Genomic DNA, 23820 nt, shown 5'->3' on the forward strand with positions numbered 1-23820 from the left:
AAAACGCTCCCATACATGCGACTTACATGATCCACGTGGGTTTTCAACTTCCTCTTCTGCTATTATAGTGAATGTGGACTGATCATGTTGCCTTCATGGGAACGCGCTGTTTGTTTATTTTCCAATCAACCAATCCGCAGATCGTGTACCAATCCGAACCATAGTGCTTGATCCATTCAGAACACGGATCAAAGATGATCCATTACACCACTAATGCTGATTGATATCCCAAATCAGAGTGAAGATATGGACACTCACGTCATAACTTCTTTAAGAGACTCAATTGCTTTCTTCAGTTTCAGTTTGTCAGGGTTCTCATCTGATGTGTGCTTCTTTATGTCTGCAACGGTAAAAACAAAACAGTAATTTAAAGAAACATTCTGGTGAAATTGAAGAGATACGATTGGTTTCAGATATTCATTCCAATATTTTTCTACTGTTTACACTCAGCGTCGGAGCTGACCTGGAGCATATCACAGCAGACTCTGGTAGTGAGGTATGCCACACACTGGTCACCAGGGGAACATACTTAAAAGTTACTTGAAGCACTGTGTTGTATTTATTTCAATTATTAGCACTTTACTGCACAAAGTGGTTATACTACCAGATAATCATATTTATATGGCTACTGGATTTTTGTTTTATTATATTTTCATTAATCTCTTTTTTTATTTGATTGTGTGGTCTATCTAAAATATATAATTTATAAATAAACTGAGAAAAAAAAGAATGCCAATACTTTGGTTTTGAGTGATGTAATTTTTTGTCCATATTGTACTGCACAGCATACATGTTGGTTGATTGGTTTATTGAACATTTAAAACATAGAGAAACATAAAACACATTACAAGTATAAAATACAAGTTGAAGTAAAAAAAGGAAAACAAGAATAGGAGAAAGAAAATAGTTTTCATGTTCAAAGGGGAGTAGGAAGAAGTTAAAAACGTATCTAGTCCTACCCCTTATGTTTTGACTTATTTCAATAGATACAATAATAGGTTAATATATTTCAATGAAAGAAAATGTATAAACCTGTTCGTGTATACAACTGCACTTTGACATGTACATTTGCCAGTATTATATGTACATGTAATTCATAGGCATACACCATAACTCATCCTTATAGTCACATATACAATTTTCATTACACTCATACTGATACATCGAAAGAAATGACACTATTTCTTCTGTTTTTCCAGTTCAAGTCTGATTTAAATAATTTTCTTGAACTTTGCTTTTAAACAATTTTTTAAACTCAGCAAGTGACTTGCATCTTTTCAGTTCAGTACCAAAATTATTCCACAAATTGACACCTCTTACAGAAACACACCTTTGCTTAATATTTGCTCTTGTTTTGATTTTTTTGTAGACACTTGTACCCCTTATGTCATAAGGATTCTCTCTAGTTTCAAATAGATTCTGAGTACTGTGGCAGAGTAGATTGTTGTATGCTTTATACATTATTTGTGCTATTTTAAACTCAACTAGATTATAAAATTTCATTTTATTTTATTTAATAAATAGTGAATGTGTTGGTTCTGCATAATGTGATTGTTTAATAATTTGTATGGCTCTTTTTTTTTTTTGCAGTTTGAAAATCTGGTCGGTATTTGTTTTATATGCATTTCTCCAGATTTTCCACACAATAAGTCCGATATGGTAATAACAATAAACAGTATAATGTGTATAATGATTACTTATTCAGGACATCCTTTGTTTTAGAGAGTATCCCTATGATTTTTGACATTCTCTTTTCTTCTCTTCTTTTCTTCATTCTCTAAACTGAGTTTACCATAACTTTGACTTAATGTGTGATTTGAAAACTATGAACTTGGTTTTATTTAAGTTTAACTCTTTGACTGCCATAAACGTTATAAAACGTTTAGCATAAACCTAGGGAAGGGCGCCGAGGACGTTAAAAGACGTCCCCTATGTTTTTTTTGTTTTTTTTTTGAAAACGGGTGCAGGAAAGCCTTGGGCAGCTGTGCTGAAAGTATCAGGCAGATCTGATTAGTAAAAGACTCGTTTTGGCCCCTAGAGGGCAGCGATGACTCTCTTTGCACAAGGTTGGATGGGCCGCCCACCGTGGGCGTCAGTAGAAGACGTGAGGCGGAGCTAGAGTGTTGAGGAGACAATGGCTGGCTTCAAGCCATTGTGGCTTGACCAAGCAACCGGTTGCAAGCAGCTCACGCTTGAGCATTTTTTTCAAAGACGGAAAGCATCAATCAATACTAAAAAGCGCATTGATGTCGACGATGATGATGACTCCGAGCTTGACGCCAAAGTTGGAAGCCTTGACGCGACTGCTATGATCACGTAGTAAGCCTCACCGGCTAAGCGCGGCTAGCGCGGCTAGCGCTGCTAAGGCCGGAAAACGCGCACAATAGCCGACCGGGTACTTCTACACAATCGGACATTCGATCGGGCGATGGAGAGTTGGCATCGACCAATGCAGATTGATGATGATGATGATGATGACTCCGAGCTTGACGCCAAAGTTGGAAGCCTTGACGCGACTGCTATGATCACGTAGTAAGCCTCACCGGCTAAGCGTGGCTAGCGCGGCTAGCGCTGCTAACGCCGGAGCTGCACAAGCGGACATTCGATCGGACAATGAAGAGTACCCCGAGTCCAATGCATATTCATCGGAGGAGCGGGTACAGTCTGATCACGGAGAAGACACTGGTTCTGGACTACGATGCCACCATGAATGGAGTGGATAAGATGGATCAGAACATCTCCTACCACCCGGTATAGCAACTGAAGGACACGAGGAAGCGAGACGTAACGAAACCGTAGCATGATCCTGATATTAGACTTGATGGCAACACACACTGCAGTATATACTTGCTATTCCCCGGAAAAAAACGGCCGGCAAGAAAGTGGAGCACGCGAAGAGGCAATCTGTTGTGCAAATGCGGTTGCGTCTCCTTGCACGCAGGAGAGTGTTACACAAAGAAAAACTGTCGTTGAAACATCCACATATTTGTAAATAGCACCACAGTTGCACACATTTGTAAATAGTTTGCCAAATTGTTGTCAAATTGTTACACTGTTGAATGTAAATAAACGTATTTTGCTATCAAAAAACACTTTTTCATTCTTGGTGGTAGTGTTTTATAGAAGTAAAGCACTATTTAGGTGTTTGTGGCATCATTCATGGACAAAAAGAAGTGTCAAATTCACTAGAATGCATGAAATAATATCGTTTCACTAAAAGCTTGATTTCTCCGTATTTTGGTCCAAAACAGGCGAAATTGGGTCAAACTAACCATTTTCTATTGTTGATTACTAAAGAACGGAATAAGGTAGAAACAAACTTTTTTTTCTGATGAAAGATGAAAGTCCAATCTTTCATTTGGTAGTACGTGTGTTTCCATAGTCCAAACAGAACATTTTCTGTGGACCTTGAAAGATCAGTCAAAATGCTTAAATCGGCTGGCACTGATGGCATCCCTTTTCTGAAAACGTCTGGCAGTCAAAGAGTTAATGATGTTTTTTTTTTTTTAAGTCAAACCAGTTTTTTAATTTGTTCAATTTATTTTCCACAGTAGTCAGAAGTTGCTTCAGGTTCTCTCCTGAACAGTAGAGAGTTGTGTCATCAGCAAATAAGACACTTTTGAATATTAACATAACAGATATCATGTATATACAATATAAATAGTTTCAGGCCAAGCACAGACCCTTGGGGAACTCCATGAGTGACCTTCAAGTGTTTTGATTGTATATTGTTTAACTAAGTACTAATATCTAGTATCCAAATAACTTTTCATCCATTTAAATGTATTCATTAATATAGAATGATCTATGGCAGTGGTTCTTAACCTGGGTTCGATCGAACCATAGGGGTTCGGTGAGTCGGTCTCAGGGGGTCGGTGGAGACTCCGCCGCAGAGGTCCACCCCTCAGTCTAGTCTGCAGTTAGTGGGCACAGTCATTGAAAGCGTCCGGCTCTGAGATTTCCTACCGGTCCGCTTTGAGGTCGCTGGTTTATGCAGCAGAGTGAGACCTCCCTATTAGACCGCTTAGAGAGAGCTGTTAGTGACGCCGACCCCACGTCCACCTCCAACCGCCACAACGTGTGACTGTCTGTGTGTCGTGTGATTTCTTCCAGAATATTTTAATCCATGCTAACTATGTCGGGCAAAAAAAAAGAAAGTGGTCGGACGAATATGTAAAACATGGATTTACATGTATCACAGAACGTGACGGGAGTCAGCGTCCCATCTGCATGATTTGCAATGCCAAGTTGAGCAACTCTAGTCTCGCACCTGCAAAACTGAAGGAACACTTCTTGAAGCTGCATGGAGATGGGGAATACAAGAACACAACACTTGCTGAATTCAAGGTGAAGAGAGCAAGATTCGACGAAAAGGCCACTCTGCGCGCTCTTGGATTTGTACCCATCAACAAACCGATCCTCACAGCATCGTACGAAGTTGCTTATCTGATCGCAAAGCAGGGCAAACCGCACACCATTGGCGAAACACTCGTAAAACCAGCTGCGTTAAAGATGGCGAATCTGATACTCGGAATAGCGGCTGAAGGTAAATTATCCCAAATTCCTCTTTCAAATGACACCATCAGCGACAGAATAGAGTGCATGAGTAAAGACATCTTGGCTCAAGTAGTCGCGGATCTGATTTCAAGCCCGGCAAAATTCAGCCTTCAACTCGACGAGACCACCGACGTTTCCAATCTAAGCCAGCTTGCCGTTTTTGTGCGCTATGTGAAAGACGACATGATAAAAGAAAGAGTTTTTATTTTGTAAGCCTCTTACAACAACAACTAAGGCAGCCGATGTGAAGAAGCTTGTGGATGACTTCTTCAGAGACAACAACCTTTCATGGGATATGGTTTCTGCAGTTTGTACGGACGGAGCTCCAGTGATGCTGGGAAGAAAGTCTGGTTTTGGTGCGCTAGTAAAAGCCGATGCACCGCACATCATTGTTACGCATTGCATTCTGCACAGGCATGCGTTTGGCAACAAAAACCTTGCCGCCCAAACTGGCAGAAGTATTAAAAATTGTAGTGGAATGTGTGATCTATGTGCGAAATAGTGCTCTGAGGCACCGCATCTTCAGTGAGCTGTGTAAAGAAATGGGCTCTGAATTCGAGGTACTTCTTTACCATTCGAATGTTCGGTGGTTATCCCGGGGACAGGTGCTGAATTGTGTTTTTGCCATGCGTGTGGAATTAGCCCAGTTTTTGCAAGAGCACCAACATTGTCATGCAGATTGCTTGAAAGATTCTGAGTTCATTCTCATTTTAGCATACATGGCTGATATATTTGCAGCTCTCAATCATCTAAATCAGCAGATGCAGGGTGGTGGAGTTAACATAATGGAAGCAGAAGAAAACCTGAAGGCTTTTCAAAAAAAGTTACCGTTATGGAAACGACGAGCAGAGAACAACAACTTCGCAAACTTCCCCCTTCTGGACGACTGTGTAAGTAAGATCGAAGATGTGTGTGAACTTGGAGACATATCTGTACCCATGGAACTGAAGCAAACAATTGCCACGCACTTAGATGAGTTTGCGAAGTCTCTTGATGGATACTTCCCTACAAGAGCATCATATCCAGCATGGGTGAGACAGCCGTTCACGTTTGCTATTGAGACAGCAGATGTCAATGATGAATACCTCGACCAAATCATTGAACTTCAGCAGAGCGAGGTTCAACAGCAACTCTTCAGAACAACAACGCTCTCAACGTTTTGGTGCCAACAAATGGAAAAGTATCTAGTTATTGCTAAGAAAGCCCTGGATTTTTTTGTACCATTTGTTACAACATATCTTTGTGAGCAATCGTTTTCGAGGATGCTGGACATAAAAACTAAGAAAAGGAACAGACTTTGCTGTGAAAATGACATGAGACTGGCACTTTCCAAGGTGAAGCCACGCATATCTGAACTGGTCTCTCAAAGGCAACAGCAGAAGTCACACTGAGGTAAGTTGTTTTGAGTTCATGCACTGTGTTGGTTTTGTTATTTGAACAAGGTGATATTAATGCACAATTCATTTCGTGCACCAGTAAAAAAAAATCACATTTTATTTTTTACTAAAGAAGGGTTCGGTGAATGAGCATATGAAACTGGTGGGGTTCGGTGCCTCCAACAAGGTTAAGAACCACTGATCTATGGTATCAAATGTTTTTTTTAGATCTATAAAAATCCCAACAGTACATTTTGTATTATCTATGTTAGTATATATTGCTTCTACGAGTTCTGTGAATGTCATTGAGGAGGTCCGTTTTTCTTTAAACCCATATTGATTTTTACTAAAAAGCTGAGGTTTCTCAATAAAATTACAGCCCGAAAGCCTACCAAAATCATTCAAGGATAACATCAGTTCCTTAATTGAGCTCTTTGGCGTCCCCAAACTAACCAAAACATTATCAGCAAACATAGCGACCTTGTGTTCAACTCCTGATATTAGTGTACCTCAGATTTTTTTTATTTTGTCTTATTGATTGGCCTAGTGTCTCTATAAATAAAAAAGGAGACGTGGCATTGGACAGCCCTGCCTACATCCCCGTTCCATGGGGAAAACTTCCAGATAAATGTTCATTGATCTTAATCCGCGCTGTGGGCCTATCATACAATGCTTGAACTACTCTAATGAACTTGTCCTTAAAAAACAAACTTATTCAACACTTTATATAGAAAAACCCATCTGACCAAATCAAAGGCCTTCTCTGCATCCAGACTTCCTATTATTGATCGCAATTTATTCTTGTGGGTATAATCCATGATATGCAGTACCCTTCTGATATTATCAGTTTGCCTCTGGCGAATAAACCCAGTCTGATCTAAATTGATGAGGACCGGTAGCAGCTTCTCTAGTCTATGGGAAAGAATAGAAGTAAATATCTTATAATCCAAATTAAGTACACTAATTGGTCGATAGCTTCCACACTCCTGTTTGTCTTTAACCTCTTTTGGGATAACTGAAATTGTTGCCTTTCTCCAGGAAGGTGGAATTACCCCCTCGTGTAATACAAGATTAAATGTTCTTACTAAAAGTGGAGTTAGTTCCTGCTTTAGGCATCGGTACCAATGGGAATCATATCCATCAGGGTCAACAGCCTTTCCTGATTTCAACCTAGAGATGGCGGCATCAATTTATTCTGTAGAAATTTGCTTTATCAAGTTCTCATTATGTAAGTCTGGAAGCACTGGTAAATCCAGGAAGCCAAGGAAAGCTTCAATGCGATTTTCATCCGAGGCTTTAGGTTGGGAATATGTAGAAAGTTTTGAAACTTTTCTGAATCCACCCCAATTCAGTCTCTAATGCCTTAGTTTTAGGATTCCTAATTAAATAATTAATTTATTAATAAATAAACAATTAAATTGTCGTTTTCTCAATTTATATGCCAGATATTTTACTGATTTCCCACCCATCTCATAGTATTTCTGTTTTAGAAAAAAAATGGGTTTTTTTGCCTCCTGTGTATAAATATCATTTATTTCCCCTAGTAATTTTTGTATTTCCCTTTTTGTGATAGGATTTGGGTCATTTATATCCTCCAGTTGTTTCACTTTAAATTCTGCCTGTAGCTCTGTTAGTTTTTGCCCTTTGAGGCTTTTAAAATGCGTAGTTATGGAGATTAAATTCCCCCTCATGACCGCCTTCAGAGCGTCCCATAGAATAAATAGGCGAGATTTCTCCAGTGTCATTGACTTCCAGAAATACCTTTATGTTATCCTTAATTTTTGAGACAGTGACAGAGTCATTGAGTATATTAGAATTAAATTTCCACAATGCACTTCTTCCTAGCAATCTGAATACACAACGAAATAGGGCTATGATCAGATAGATCCCTTGTTAGTATGTTGCAGGTTTTAACCTTAAATCTATCTATATTAAACATAAAAAAATAGTCAAGTCTAGCATAAACTTTGAACAATCTTGAATAATGTGTATAATCCCTGGTGATGTGTGTAACTCCCGCCAGACATCCATTATCCCCATTTCTGCCAAATAATCTCTAATTTTCCTTATGAGTGGGGTGGTTTGGTTTGATGAATTTGTTAAGAGTTCCCAAAATGAGGATTGCCACTCCTTTCTCATATTTTGCTTCATCAGATGAGGAAAACAAATTTAACACCTTTTCTTTTAAATCTCAGGTGTTCACTCTGGTTCAAATGTGTCTCTTGAAGTAAATCAATCTGGACGTTTTCCTTTAGTTTAGATAGTATCTTGTTCATTTTGATCACAATCAAAACCCTGTTTACATCAAAAGAGAGAATTTTCAATGAATCACATTGCATTGAAAAATAAAATTGAACCAAATCTCACATCCCTTATAGCAGCAGACAAATTATTCTCTTTCAGGATCCGTCGCGCCTCGCTGTACTCCTTCCTCATGGCCATAATCTCCGGTGGATAGTCATGATCGACGTTTACTTTCTTGTTGTTCCACATGAAACCCCTCTTCTGCAATGCCAGTCGGAGCACTTATTCTTTTACAGTAAAGCACAATAACTTTACTAAGATCGATCGAGGCTGAGCGCCGCTTGGCGGAGGTGATGACACTGTGCGCTCTCTGTATTTGCAATTCCGTGGAGTCGGGAATTTCAAATTGGTCACTGAGAAGTTTTTCAAGAAAGTGGATCATCGATTGTGAGCCCAACTCCGCACCTTCTGGTATCCCGTAGAATCCAAGTGTCTCTCTCCTCGAGTAGGCTTCCAGGGAGATCATTTTAGACTGAAGATTTTCCTGAATTGTCATCATCTCCAGCATTTCGTTTGTACTTTGCAACTTTTTCTTCATGTTCGGCAACCCTCGTCTCCAAATTGCCGAGCCTCGCATTGACCTTATCTAGCTCTCCGCTAATATCTTGCAGATGTGCTTTTGTGTCTTTCCGGAAATCTTTCACTTCCCTCCCGACTCCTCTCAGCTCTGTCAAGATCATCATCGGGTTCACCGGCCCCTCCTCAGATTCATTTCCGATGCCATCATGCAACGAGGCGGGCAAGCTTCCTCCGCTTGCTCCGGGAGAGCTATCATTAGCATTTTCGGTTAGCTGCGTGTCGTCATCTCCAAAAACCTCAGAAGTTGTTTTTTTTGCCTTTCTTGTTCTTCTTGGACGTCATTTGTGCCCCCTAATAATTACCTTTGTCCACTTCACTGGTAATTAACTTCACTCAGGAGCAGTAATTACAACTTTTCGTCGAGAGCTCTGCTACAACGCAGCCATCTCCCACAAGCCGGAACCGGAAGTCGTCCGGATGAGTTATTTTTAATGTGCTTATCTATATCATGTTTGTGTCTTGGCTCAGGGATTTATTTTGCCAAATTACTGCCAACATTAACAAAATACTCATTAAAATCATTAGCTATGTCTGAAATTTCTTCAATAACAATATATTTATTTTACTTCATATAATATTCAATAGTTTATTTTGTAGGTCTTGTACTTTATTTCAGCTTCCATAGTTCTCAATTTAATAAATCTTTTGTATAAAATGTTTTTCTTTTTACATGCATTCTCTATCCCCTTCGTCATCCATGCCTTATTAAGACCTTTATACTTTCTTGTGACTTTTATGAATGGACAATGTTTATTATAATGGTGGACTGAAATGCACAGTATGCAATATTGGTATCATCGTTTGAATAGACCTCAGACCAGTTATATTTTTCTAAATCCAACTTAAAGGCAGCCATAGAGCGTTGTGTTCTTAGTCGTTTCTGATGTGTAAATTATTGTTGGTTTTATTTTTTTATCAAAATGGTCTTGGAAAATTGCAAAGACCGGAAGATGATCACTTATATCATTGATAAGAAGTCCACTTCCTATTTTATGGTCAATTTTATTTATGAATATGTTATCTATTAGTGTAGCTGTATCAGTTGTTATTCTACTAGGTTTCATAATTATAGGAAATAGACTATTACTATACATTGTAGTTATAAAATCAGTTGTTTTCTGATGCCTATTCAGATTTAACAAGTTAATGTTAAAATCCCCACACATAATTTGCGTTTTTTTTTAATCATTTGTATAACTGAGGATATCCGCTAGTTTGTCATTGAATATGTCAAGACATGATCCTGGTGTCCTATACGTACAACTTATAATGACATTTTGTACATTTTTTATGTGTACTTCAATGGTTGAACATTCCATTATGTTATCAATGGTGGTAGTCAAATATTTAATTTTACTGCATCTTAGAGTTTTGTCTACATATATTGCGACACCCGATTCCCCTTCTATTTTCCCTATTTGTTGCAAACAATTTATATCCTTCCAGTCCCATGTAACTCGTTTTTTCCTTATCAAGCCATTTTTCCAATATAGCAATTATTTTGAATTTATTTAATTTATTCAGGTATTCTTTGATTTTTGTAAAACTTCTGTAGAGACCTTTACTATTGAAATGCATAATTGAAAGTGCATTTACCATTTTTATACTTTTGTTAAATTGATCTTCCATGTAATAGTCGCAAGTGAAACTGGGGTGATCATTTTTGTAAAAGTGATCGTCTGGGTCCAAATTATTCTCAGTGTCAAATGTCTTGTAGTCACCGTATTCAAATGTTTTCAAGTCTATATTATTTGTGTTCATCATGTTTATCTTTCCTTTGTGTTACTGTGCTGCTGTTGATATGTACTTGTTGGTATATTTTTGACATAATTTACAGTGAGTTTATTGTATTGAATGCCTTGGAGATTGTATATTTCTCATACTTTTGTGGATTATTTGCCTTTACTGCGTTTTGGTGTGCTGGTACGGGCATGAGTAATCAACTTTTCATGTCGTAAGTATGCAATTTCTCCTCGCTCTCTCTTGCATCTCTCCAGAACCTGACTGACGTCGCAGCGGACGTGTCTCCTCTGGCCCTCAGGTCTCCCTCCAGTGCCGGGAGGCCGCGAGCGAACGCACCAGCGCCATCAAGACGCCCTCCGCTCTTTAAGCCCAACACCCGTGGCAGGCCTCCCGGCGAATGAGGCCTCAGCGAGACCAACCAGCCCCTGCAGTACAACTGCGTCTTCTTTCAAGGTCTCATATTATCCAACTTTTCCACATACTAAAATAGTTCTCTAATGTGTAAAAGTCTGTGACATGCATTTGTCAAAACTGAAATTGGATCTAATATTTTTGCTGTCCGTAAATCAGCAAAAAAACACTCAATTCAAAACAGCCTGTTTTAGGGGCGTGACACTATGTAAATAGCGGAACCAGGCCACGCCTAGACGAAGCCCCTTCTCTCTCTCGAAGGGGCTCCATTAGCCATGTGTGAATGCTGTGAATTGAAACGACTCGGCCATAGCGAGCAGACTTACTAATTTGAACCAGACAGACATGTCTTGAACACATTTGAGAACTATTTTAATATGTGTAAAAGTGGCATAACGTTTTACTGCAAGTAGCATAACGTCACGACAGAGACTATGTTGTAGCGTTAGTTTAGGCAGTGGTTATTTATCCTGCGAGCATTATTTTGCTTTGAATGTCTCTGATTTGCCGTGAATGCTTGTAGACATTTACAAGCGGTTATGAATAACACACTGAATATGAATAACACCACTCTGCGCGGTCGCAACGTGCAAGCAGTCTCATCGAGACCACTTGGTGGCAGGTTACCATCACAAAGTCATGTCAACTAGGTGGCGAGTTGCCAGTCACGGCAAAAAACCCACAGTGGATTGTGTCTTGGCAAAACAATACGCGAATGATAATAATAAAAGGGGGAGAACCATCGCCGGTCGTCATTTTCACACGTGTTTTTCAGATCCACAAATAGTTTCTTGGTTTTCACATGTTTTTCAGATCCACAAATATATCAGCGATTTTCACGTCTTTTTTAATTTTGTGTGTGCATTTTCCATGACTTTTGCTCGCGAGTTGTCGAAAGTGCGTTTGTGGATCGTCGCGCACGCGCATTTATTTTTTAGACAAACATCACACTGTTTCGAGATATTCACACACACAAGCTTTCAGATTTTCACATGTGTCTAAGGTCCGTTCCTCCGCCGCCCACGGGGAGCCAGTGTTACTGTCTCCTTTGAATGGGAACGAACAGTTTCTGTTTCTCGTTTAAAATTGGACACTAAAAAACATAAATAGAGCTTTACCTGCCCTTCAATTATGTGTTTATTTTTGCACAAGTCAGGAAACAAAATGTGACCTTAGTTTGTTTCCCTTGAGCTTAATTTGCTTTCATTCGAAATACACTCTTCTTCTGCTGTTAAATTTTCTTCTTCGATGCCACTAAAGCAGCAGCGGCCCACCGATCTGTATATAACTGTGGCTTGTAGCGGGGTGGTCACTATTTTTAACAAGTGGAAGGAATGTGCTGATTTGAAGACCCCCTTTTTCTTTTATCACCCAATTCATTAGACCCCAATATTAATTTTGGCAGAGGCATCTTTTATTGGATTACAGTTATAATTATTTTTGAATATCTCGAAACAGCGTGATGTTTGTCTAAAAAAATTAATGCGCGTCCGCAACGATTCACAAATGCACTTTCCACAACTCGCAAGCAAAAATCATGGAAAATGCACACACAATTTAAAAAGACATGTAAAAATCGCAGATATATTTGTGGATCTGAAAAACACATATGAAAATCAAGAAAATGTTTGTGGATCTGAAAAACGTGTGAAAATGACAAATGCGTTTGTGGATCTGAAAAACACGTGAAAATCGCAAAAATGTTTGTGGATCTGAAAAACGTGAAAATCACAGATGTATTTGTGGATCTGAAAAACACATGTGAAAATCACAAATGTATTTGTGTGAATATTTTTGAGACAAATCTCTCCCCATATCAGCCAGCTTCTCGAATTTCTGTGGGTGTGACATGCCTTTACTAGAGGCGGTGACTCTAACCCGAGGGGGCGGGGTTGAGTGCACTTCCGTGTCTTGACGTCACCAAGTTTAATTTGCCCGTTTGAAGCACACAAAGAAGTCGGCGGACTGACTTTTTTCATACCTGGTTGGATTGTAGGCAGGCCGAGAATGCATATTATTGATAGAAAACCCCATTAAGTGCAATTGAACTTTAAATGTGGAAATTGTATGGATGTTCAATTCTCCAATTAACGTTTGAAACAAAACGGCTCATTTGCCACTCACGTCTGGCTGGAATAAATTATTGTGAAGGAAAAGGAAAATAAAAAAGGCACAGAGTGGGAGGCAAACTGGTGTCCTACTGCATTCAGTGATTGTACTTTGGCATTGCAAATGTGAAGGATAATTGATTGCCTTGCCTAATGGCAAGTTTAACTTCTCCCCATCTGCCCAAGAGCACCTGTCTGTGCCTGCACTGTCTGAAAAGTACTCCATGCGCTTAATATAGGGATCTGTAATATCCAACATGTACAGCTTGCACATGTATTTCGTTATGTCATTTTCATCAAAGTGAGATATGAATTCACTTGAACAGAATGTTTACTGATAAAGGCTACTTTTACCACTATCCTGCAAGCATCAAGGTCTCAGAGAAAGTGGGCGTGTGTTTCGTCTGCAGAAGCAGTGCAGCGGTGGGTCCTAACTTGCACATGTCAGTTAGTGTGGACCTGCTGTTTTTTTTGGGTTGGGAGGGGCTGGTGCTTGGAGAGCAGGAATGACCTACAATGTTCAGAGATGGGTAGATGGAGGAAAACACCACTTTAGGGGTCTTTTAGGTGAGGAATTAGCATTTTAACATGGGTAAAAGCTCCAAAAAGTTGATTTTTCATGATACTTTAACTCATTTGCTCCCCAAAAATATATAAATATATTCTATTTTAAACGTTTTAAGTGTCCCGAAGATGTATTTATAGTTTTGTTTTTTATGCTAGATCATACAGAATGCTTTGATGCAGCCTCTCAACTGCAAAGAATGGTTAAATAAATGGTAGTTATTACACAAAAGGCCAGCAGGTGGAAGCAGAGCAAAGGACCAAGGCCATGTTGAAAAAAAACTCAATTACTCACAATTCTAAATAGATTTGTGAATGATGAAACTTAGCTATATTCTATTGTTAATTGCTGCCAAACGGAAACAGATAGAAATACATTTTTTTTCCTGATGAAAGAAGAGACTTTAATCTTTCCATGTTTTTATAGCAATAGAACACAATATTCTGTGGGCCTTGCAAGATCAATCAAAATCCAGTAAAACAGCCGAGTGAAGGGGATTGCTTCTGTGAAAATGGCTGGGAATGAATGAGTTGATGGTTAGCTTGGACAAGTCCTGTAAACACTGCGTGTAGAACAATTTTTCGAAACCATATTTAGGCAATGCACTTTTTGAACGTGGGCTGAAAAGCCTGTACTACAGCTTTTCAGCAAACATGGAGAGGGAGGTCATGCATGCTTTACACAATTGGGTTAATATTAATGTTGCTCCGATACCGATACTGGTATCGGCAGAGGCCCTGATACTGCATTAAAACAGTGGTATCGGTGAGTACTAACAAGTAACGTGTCGATACCATTAATTCTGACGCTAATATAGGACTTTGGATGCAGCATCTTGTGTCTTTCTCATGCATGAGATTCACTGATGTCTGACATTCACGTTCACTGCATGCCGAGCTAACATATCCTATTGGCCCTTGAATGCTCTAAACCAATGGCAGCACAGCTTTTTCATGTTGAAAAAAAAAAATGGTATTGGTATGGTATCGGCATTCGCCGATACTGCAAAGCTGGGTATCGGTATCAGGGGCCAAAAAACGGTATCTGAACAACACTAGTTTATGTGAGATGCAAACTCAGAAAGAACCATTGGCTGCGAAGCAGACATGCTTGCCACATGATAAGCATGCTATGGTTGAACATACAACATTTCTTAAAGGTACTGTATGTGCACATATGAGTGTGACTTACCATTTAGAAGTAGAGCCACACTAGGAAGTCTCTGTACAGGTCTGATGAGAAGCTCTACTAGTCCTTGTCGGCCACATTCTGGCTTGGCCTGGTTGATCTATGTATCAAATTGGATAATTAACAGCATACTCATTTACTTTCCACACACAAGTGCAAATGTTGACGTTATTGATACAAATCACCAACAAAATAAACAACGCCCCAAAAAGAGGAAATTAAACAATAATTTAATAGTACAACATTTAATTTAAGTCATTGATGTTGTTCTATTTTACAATAAAAATTAGTGGTTGACAGTTACCTTCAGTGCCTTGAACCACTACGATTATATTTTGCATATTTATCACACTCAAATATTTTGTATCATCAAGCAGAGATGGACACATGTGTCTTAGGCCAAGTCCAAGTCTATGGCATTAGATTTGCGACACAGACGTAAGCTTAATGAGAAATACAGTGCACAAAAGCATGTCATGTCATGTGCATACATGAATGCTTTGTGCGTACAAAAATGTGTTTTGTGCATACAAAACAGTCCATGTGCACGCGGTCTCGCCTCCACACACGGCTTGGGTTCTGGCACCAATCCTCTCGAGAGGGTTTGGACTCTTTCCACTCTGGAGTTGTCAACGGTGAAAGGTGCAGAGCAGGTATGGGCATACTTATTGCCCACCGGCTTGGCACCTGTCCGTTGGGGTTTACCCCGGTGGACGAGAGGGTAGCCTCCCTCCGCCTTTGGGTGGGAAAACGGGTCCTGATTGTTGTTTGTGCTTATGCAATGAACAGCATTTCACAGTACCCAACCTTTTTGTTGATCTTGGACGGTGTGTTGGAGAGCATTCTCGCTGGGGACTCCCTCGTTCTACTGGGGGACTTTAACGCTCATGTGGGCAATGACAGTGAAAGCTGGAGGGGCGTGATTGGGAGAAACGGCCCCCCCCCCGTCAGAATCCGAGCGGTGTTCTGTTATTGGACTTCTGCGCCCGTCACGGATTGTCCATAATGAACACCATGTTCAAACATCAGGGTGTCCATATGTGCACTTGGCACCTGGACAACCCTAGGCCGCAGTCCGATGATCGACTTTGTTGTCGTGTCATCATATTTGCAGCCGTATATGTTGGACACTCGGGTGAAGAGCGAAGCTGTCAACTAGTGGAACAACAAATCATCTATCCATGGTTGGTTCGGATCAGGCCCCACGGTTCGGATCACGCCCGATCTGCAAATTGGTTGGTGGGGGGGGCCAAAAAAAACAACAAAGTGCGCATTCACAGTCCATTCTGACATGTCAAGGAAGCTAAAACAAACTCAACGGAGTATACATGCTAAGTCTAACTTCACAATTACAAGTTGCGACCAACATCAACACAACGCTATTCCGAACACGTATTCAATCGCCAATTTAGGACGCTAAGAAACCACTAATTAATTACGCTGTCGTTGTATGACGCGGCAGAAGTCTCTGATAAAAGTGGCTAGCGGCTACCTGTTAGCATGACCAACGACTGTCTGAGTGTCTGGCTGCCAGCTGATAAGCAAGTTTGACAGCTTTAATTATTTTTCAATATTCTGGACCAAGGCTACTTTGTAATTCACTCTCCATGTTTAAAGGAAGGGAAGTGCCTTAACTCTTTGACTGCCAGACGTTTTCAGAAAAGGGATGCCGTCAGTGCCAGCCGATTTAAGCATTTTGACTGATCTTTCAAGGTCCACAGAAAATGTTCTGTTTGGACTATGGAAACACACGTACTACCAAATGAAAGATTGGACTTTCATCTTTCATTAGAAAAAAAAAGTTTGTTTCTACCTTATTCCGTTCTTTAGTAATCAACAATAGAAAATGGTTAGTTTGACCCAATTTCGCGTGTTTTGGACCAAAATACGGAGAAATCAAGCTTTTAGTGAAACGATATTATTTCATGCATTCTAGTGAATTTTACACTTCTTTTTGTCCATGAATGATGCCACAAACACCTAAATAGTGCTTTACTTCTATAAAACACTACCACCAAGAATGAAAAAGTGTTTTTTGATAGCAAAATACGTTTATTTACATTCAACAGTGTAACAATTTGACAACAATTTGGCAAACTATTTACAAATGTGTGCAACTGTGGTGCTATTTACAAATATGTGGATGTTTCAACGACAGTTTTTCTTTTTGTAACTCTCCTGCGTGCAAGGAGACGCAACAGCATTTGCACAAGATTGCCTCTTCGCGTGCTCCACTTTCTTGCAGGCCGTTTTTTCCGGGGAATAGCAAGTATATACTGCAGTGTGTGTTGCCATCAAGTCTAATATCAGGATCATGCTACGGTTTCGTTACGTCTCGCTTCCTCGTGTCCTTCAGTTGCTACACCGGGGTTATAAGAGATGTTTTGATCCATTTTATCCACTCCATTCAAGGTGGCATCGTAGTCCAGAAACAGTGTCTTCTCCGTGATCAGACTGTACCCGCTCCTCCGATGAATATGCATTGGACTCGGGGTACTCTTCATTGTCCGATCGAATGTCCGGTCGCGTTTTCCGGCCTTAGCAGCGGTAGCCGCGCTAGCCGCGCTTAGCCGGTGAGGCTTACTACGTGATCATAACAGTCGCGTCAAGGCTTCCAACTTTGGCGTCAAGCTCGGAGTCATCATCATCATCATCATCAATCTGCATTGGTCGATGCCAACTCTCCATCGCCCGATCGAATGTCCGATTGTGTAGAAGTACCCGGTCGTTATTGTGCACGTTTTCCGGCCTTAGCAGCGCTAGCCGCGCTTAGCCGGTGAGGCTTACTACGTGATCATAATAGTCGCGTCAAGGCTTCCAACTTTGGCGTCAAGCTCGGAGTCATCATCATCGTCGACATCAATGCGCTTTTTAGTATTGATTGATGCTTTCCGTCTTTGAAAAAAATGCTCAAGCGTGAGCTGCTTGCAACCGGTTGCTTGGTCAAGCCATTGTGGCTTGGATCAGCCATTGTCTCCTCAACACTCTAGCTCCGCCTCACGTCTTCTACTGACGCCCACGGTGGGCGGCCCATCCAACCTTGTGCAAAGAGAGTCATCGCTGCCCTCTAGGGGCCAAAACGAGTCTTTTACTAATCAGATCTGCCTGATACTTTCAGCACAGCTGCCCAAGGCTTTCCTGCACCCGTTTCCAAAAAAAAAACAAAAAAACATAGGGGACGTCTTTTAACTCTTTGACTGCCAGACGTTTTCAGAAAAGGGATGCCGTCAGTGCCAGCCGATTTAAGCATTTTGACTGATCTTTCAAGGTCCACAGAAAATGTTCTGTTTGGACTATGGAAACACACGTACTACCAAATGAAAGATTGGACTTTCATCTTTCATCAGAAAAAAGGAGTTTGTTTCTACCTTATTCCGTTCTTTAGTAATCAACAATAGAAAATGGTTAGTTTGACCCAATTTCGCCTGTGTTGGACCAAAATACGGAGAAATCAAGCTTTTAGTGAAACGATATTATTTCATGCATTCTAGTGAATTTTACACTTCTTTTTGTCCATGAATGATGCCACAAACACCTAAATAGTGCTTTACTTCTATAAAACACTACCACCAAGAATGAAAAAGTGTTTTTTGATAGCAAAATACGTTTATTTACATTCAACAGTGTAACAATTTGACAACAATTTGGCAAACTATTTACAAATGTGTGCAACTGTGGTGCTATTTACAAATATGTGGATGTTTCAACGACAGTTTTTCTTTTTGTAACACTCTCCTGCGTGCAAGGAGACGCAACAGCATTTGCACAACAGATTGCCTCTTCGCGTGCGCCACTTTCTTGCAGGCCGTTTTTTTCCGGGGAATAGCAAGTATATACTGCAGTGTGTCATCAAGTCTAATATCAGGATCATGCTACGGTTTCGTTACGTCTCGCTTCCCCGTGTCCTTCAGTTGCTATACCGGGTGGTAGGAGATGTTCTGATCCATTTTATCCACTCCATTCATGGTGGCATCGTAGTCCAGAAACAGTGTCTTCTCCGTGATCAGACTGTACCCGCTCCTCCGATGAATATGCATTGGACTCGGGGTACTCTTCATTGTCCGATCGAATGTCCGCTTGTGCAGCTCCGCGTTTTCCGGCGTTAGCAGCGCTAGCCGGTGAGGCTTTATGACGAGAGAATAACGGCCGCGTCAATGCTTCCAACTCCGGCGTCAACCTCGGGAGTGACCATCATCATCATCATCAATGTGCATTGGTCGATGCTTTTCGACTACTCTCCATCGTCCGATCGAATGTCCGCTTGTGCAGAAGTACCCGGCCGGCTATTGTGCGCGTTTTCCGGCCTTAGCAGCGCTAGCCGCGCTTAGCCGGTGAGGCTTACTACGTGATCGTAAACACGTCCAGGCTTCCAACTTTGGCGTCAAACTCGGAGTCATCATCATCATCATCATCATCATCAATCTGCATTGGTCGATGCCAACTCTCCATCGCCCGATCGAATGTCCGCTTGTGCAGAAGTACCCGGCCGGCTATTGTGCGCGTTTTCCGGCCTTAGCAGCGCTAGCCGCGCTTAGCCGGTGAGGCTTACTACGTGATAGTAACAGTCGCGCCAAAGCTTCCAACTTTGGCGTAGAGCTCGGAGTCATCATCATGTCGACATCAATGCGCTTTTTAGTATTGATTGATGCTTTCCGTCTTTGAAAAAAATACTCAAGCGTGAGCTGCTTGTAACCGGTTGCTTGGTCAAGCCATTGTGGCTTGGATCAGCCATTGTCTCCTCAACACTCTAGCTCCGCCTCACGTCTTCTACTGACGCCCACGGTGGGCGGCCCATCCAACCTTGTGCAAAGAGAGTCATCGCTGCCCTCTAGGGGCCAAAACGAGTCTTTGACTAATCATATCTGCCTGATACTTTCAGCACAGCTGCCCAAGGCTTTCCTGCACCCGTTTTTGAAAAAAAAAAACAACAACATAGGGGACGTCTTTTAACGTCCTCGGCGCCCTTCCCTAGGTTTATGCTAAACGTTTTATAACGTTTATGGCAGTCAAAGAGTTAACGTCCTCGGCGCCCTTCCCTAGGTTTATGCTAAACGTTTTATAACGTTTATGGCAGTCAAAGAGTTAAATTGCACGTTGAGGTCTTCTCATTATAAAAAAAAAAAAAGAAGCTAAATAGAACATTGCCTTTATTTATTTTATAAAACACTTTTGCCCATTAAAAAAGAGAAACATTCAACTCAAAATATCAAACTTAACTGTCTATATTATAGGAACAAAACTTAAAGCTATTAATACCTTGCTATTTCACACATGAACCATGTAAAAAATAAGAATGTTTTTGCCACATATTGCACTTAAAAGTTGTGTTCCTAAATCCTAAATGGCTATATTAGACATTTTGTATTGATTTTTATTTTATTTTTTAATGGAAAAAGCTACAGGTAGTCCTCTAGTTACAAACATCCGAGTTACAAACATTCACAGATACGAACAAAGGCTTTATTTTGCATAAAACTTTAAGTGCGCACCACATCACAGCCCCTCTCTCTGCCACAACCCCGCAGAGCAAGCAGCAACGCGCCATTTGCGCATTGCAACTACCTCTCTGTCCAGCGATGAAGGCAACACGGCGCGCACGCACTCTTCATGCACTCGATGATGGCACCACACTGAGTACATTTCAGAGGCTTTCCTGGAGGATATTTAGGAAAAGCATCCCTCATTCGTCTTCTTTATCGGCGTAGTAGCTAAATGGACAATATCTCTTCAGCTTAGAAATCAATTAAATCTGACTCGGCGGCCGCCATCTTGACTCGTCATACGAGCCAATCACTATCCATGTGCACTTCAGGGGCAGTCGGAAAACATAGTTTCCTGAGACCGTTACACCCAATACGTAATGCATTCCACTTCAGCCTCACATGAACTCAACTCAATAACTCCTCCACCATCTATGTACAGTCGGCATATTAATTTTGTTTTTATTGCATTGTACTGTGTAAAAATTGTACGTGCTGTGAGGAATAGGTGTTCAGATAATGGATGATGGATGGACGGATGATGTAATTTAATGTATGTTTTTTCAATTTAATTTATGTACTGTGTAGAAAGTTTATGTAAGGCATATAATTTAATTAGTTAAACTTTTGTTTTTGTTTTTTACATATTTTTATTTTATTTTTAAAAAATTATCAAATTTAATTTAGATTTTTTTTTTTTACGGGATTCAAACAAATAATGCTTTTTATTTAATTTAATTTTTTGTTTTGTTTGTTTTTTGTGGCTGATCCAAAAAACAATCCGATCCGTGACTCAAATCCGTGAGCCGATCCGAACTGTGACTAGTGATCCGTTGCACCACTACTGTCAACTGATCACCACCGGGTGGTCTGTTGGCTCCGATGTCGGGGGACGATGACGGTCCGACCTGGTATATCCAAACATATTGTGAGGGTCTGCTGGAAACATCAGGCAGAATCCCCTGTCAGAAAGGGCCTTTTTGGCCTGTGGGACTCGACAGCTGGCCAAGCGGAACGCGGCTTTGGTGGGCACTGAGGCAAAAACTTGGGAGGAGTTCGGCGAGGCCAGGGAAAACGACTTCCGGACGGCTTTGAGGAATTTCTGGTCCACCACCCTGCGTCTCAGGAGGGGGAAGCAGTGCACCATTAACACTGTGTATAGTGGAGATGGGGTGCTGCTGACCTCGACTCGGGACGTCGTGAGTCGGTGGGGAGAATACTTTGAAGACCTCCTCAATTCCACCGACACGCCTTCTTTTGAGGAAGCAGAGTCTGGGAACTCTGAGGTGGGCTCTCCTATCTCTGGGGCCGAAGGGGAGATCGACAGGCGGATCGGTGCAGTGTCTGCAGTACTGCGGACTCTGTATCGGTCCATTGTGGTGAAGAAGGAGCTTAGTCAAAAGATTTACCAGCTGATCTATGTTCCTACCCTCACCTATGGTCACAAGCTGTGGGTTGTGACCGAAAGAACAAGATCCCGGATACAAACGGTCAAAATGAGTTTCCTCTGCAGGGTGTCCGGCTCTACCTTTGAGATAGAAGCTTAGAAGAAGAAGGTTAGAAGCTCGGTCATCCGGTAGGGACTCCCGAGTCGAGCCACTGCTCCTCCCCGTTAAGAGGAACAAGTTGAGGTGGTTCGGGCATCTGGTTCGAATGCCTCCTGGACGCCTCCCTGAAGAGCATGTCCCACCGACGGCAGGCCCCGGGGACGACCCAGGACACTCTGGAGAAACTATGTTTTGCTCGAATGGCATCCATGGTGTACACGCTAACAATGAAAAAGAAGAAAGTTGCGATTCTACCTAATAGTCCAGAGGCTTAGCGCACGTTTTTTAGTGCATTGTGCACTTGCGGATAAAAGCGGCAAATTTTGTACGAGGCTTCCTTGGGACATAATTAAGGATTTTATCCTAGAAGCCCAACTCAGATATTGGAAATATACATCTACAACACAATTTTTTTTTATGTAGGACGTATATGAAAATATGAGTCAGAAGATTACCATGAATGATAGTCTTTTTGTTTTGTTTTTTTACACTTAAGAAGATGAAGAAGATTAATACATGTGGTTGCTGTACACTCTCCATTAAGTACTGTACAATCTAGGCGTAACCATCCAACTATATGGGTGGGGTTGGGGGCTGGGGGAGAGAGAAGTAATATGTTTATTTAAAGAGCTATCTCTCCATTTTTGTTTAAGATTTAAGCATTAAACTGTTCTCATAAAATAAGACTAACTCTAAAAAATTGAGATTTCCCTTATGCCAGGAAGCAGCATGATCATAATCTGAATGCAGATGATCCTCACACAGAGCTGCATTCAGGAGTACAAGATTAAAAAATTTAAACAAATGTTTCCCTTCTCCCACACACTTGTATCATATGATCAGCTCATCAGCAAGCTCTATATAAGCCTGATAAAGATCCTGTTCATTTGAATCAGCTGTGTAGGAGGGTGGAAAACCTCTAAGACCTGCTGGACTCTGGCCGTCGAGGATCAGAATTGCCCATCCCTGGTTTTCTGGAACATTGCCAGACGCAAAAGAACAATTTGATGGAAAGATGATACTTCTATTTTTCTAGGATGTAATGAAAAATATGTTAAAGAAATGCAAATTTGGACTGTTCCCCACTTTCCAAATGCAATTGTGACAGCTAGAAAGAAGACACAGCACTAACATGTTTCAAACTATGACGCCTATTCATTTGTATTGTTCGTTGCAGTAAAGTAAAGATGTTACTGATGATATTTCATGTTCTGTGACTTAGATAATGTCAAAATAAGTAAAATTTTGCACATTTGGAAGGAATCTGGTCATTTTATGGTGTATATAATCTGAAAAATACTAGGCGGACTTTCACACATTTTATTAATTTTGATAGTCTTCCAATTTGATATTTAAAATAGTTATTTGACAAGGGATTGGCTGGCAACCAGTTCAGGGTGTACCCCGCCTACTGCCCGAAGCCAGCAAAATGTCTATTGTAGCCGTTTAGGATTCAGGAACACAACTTTCAGTGCAATATGAGGCAGAAAATGTCTTATTATATACATGGTCCATGTGTAAAATAAGGTATTAATGGTTGTGTTTCTAAAATCTAAATGGCTATGTTTGACATTTTGAGTTGAATGTTTTTTTTTTTAATGGGCAAAAAAGTTTCATAAAATAAATGAAGACAACGTTCTATTTATCTTCTTTTTTTTATTTATAATGAAAATACCTCAAAGTGTAATTTAAGGTATCTTCCCTTCCTTTAAACACAGTGAGTGAATTACAAAGCTTTGGTCCAGAATATTGAAAAATAATTAAAGTAAGCCAGGTACCAGCTGTCAAACTCATTGACAGACCAGCCAGGCACTCGTTGTCAACACTAACAACAAGCTGCTAGCCACTTACGTCTGAGACTTCTGCCGTATCATACAATGATGGCGTAATCAATTAGCGGTTTCTCCATCCATCCATCCATCTTCTACCACTTATCCAAGGTCAGGTCACAGGGGAAGCAGC

The 23820-nt window shown here is 40.7% G+C and overlaps 1 protein-coding gene across 1 annotated transcript in view; it reads right to left on the reverse strand.

The window, feature by feature from the left end:
- ect2 (epithelial cell transforming 2) overlaps positions 1–23820 on the reverse strand; it is a 191484-nt gene that overhangs the window by 85673 nt on the left and 81991 nt on the right. The window contains exons 10-11 of the mRNA XM_086088432.1: positions 14835–14931; positions 259–340 (exon numbers count right to left, since the gene is read on the reverse strand). Of these exons, the coding sequence (XP_085944558.1) occupies positions 259–340; positions 14835–14931 (179 nt within the window). The remainder of the gene's footprint in view (positions 1–258; positions 341–14834; positions 14932–23820) is intronic.

This window comes from Leptonotus elevatus, chromosome 11 (assembly GCF_054856555.1).
Source record: "Leptonotus elevatus isolate MCC_2025b chromosome 11, RoL_Lele_1.0, whole genome shotgun sequence".
In the NCBI taxonomy this organism is placed as follows: Eukaryota; Metazoa; Chordata; class Actinopteri; order Syngnathiformes; family Syngnathidae; genus Leptonotus; species Leptonotus elevatus.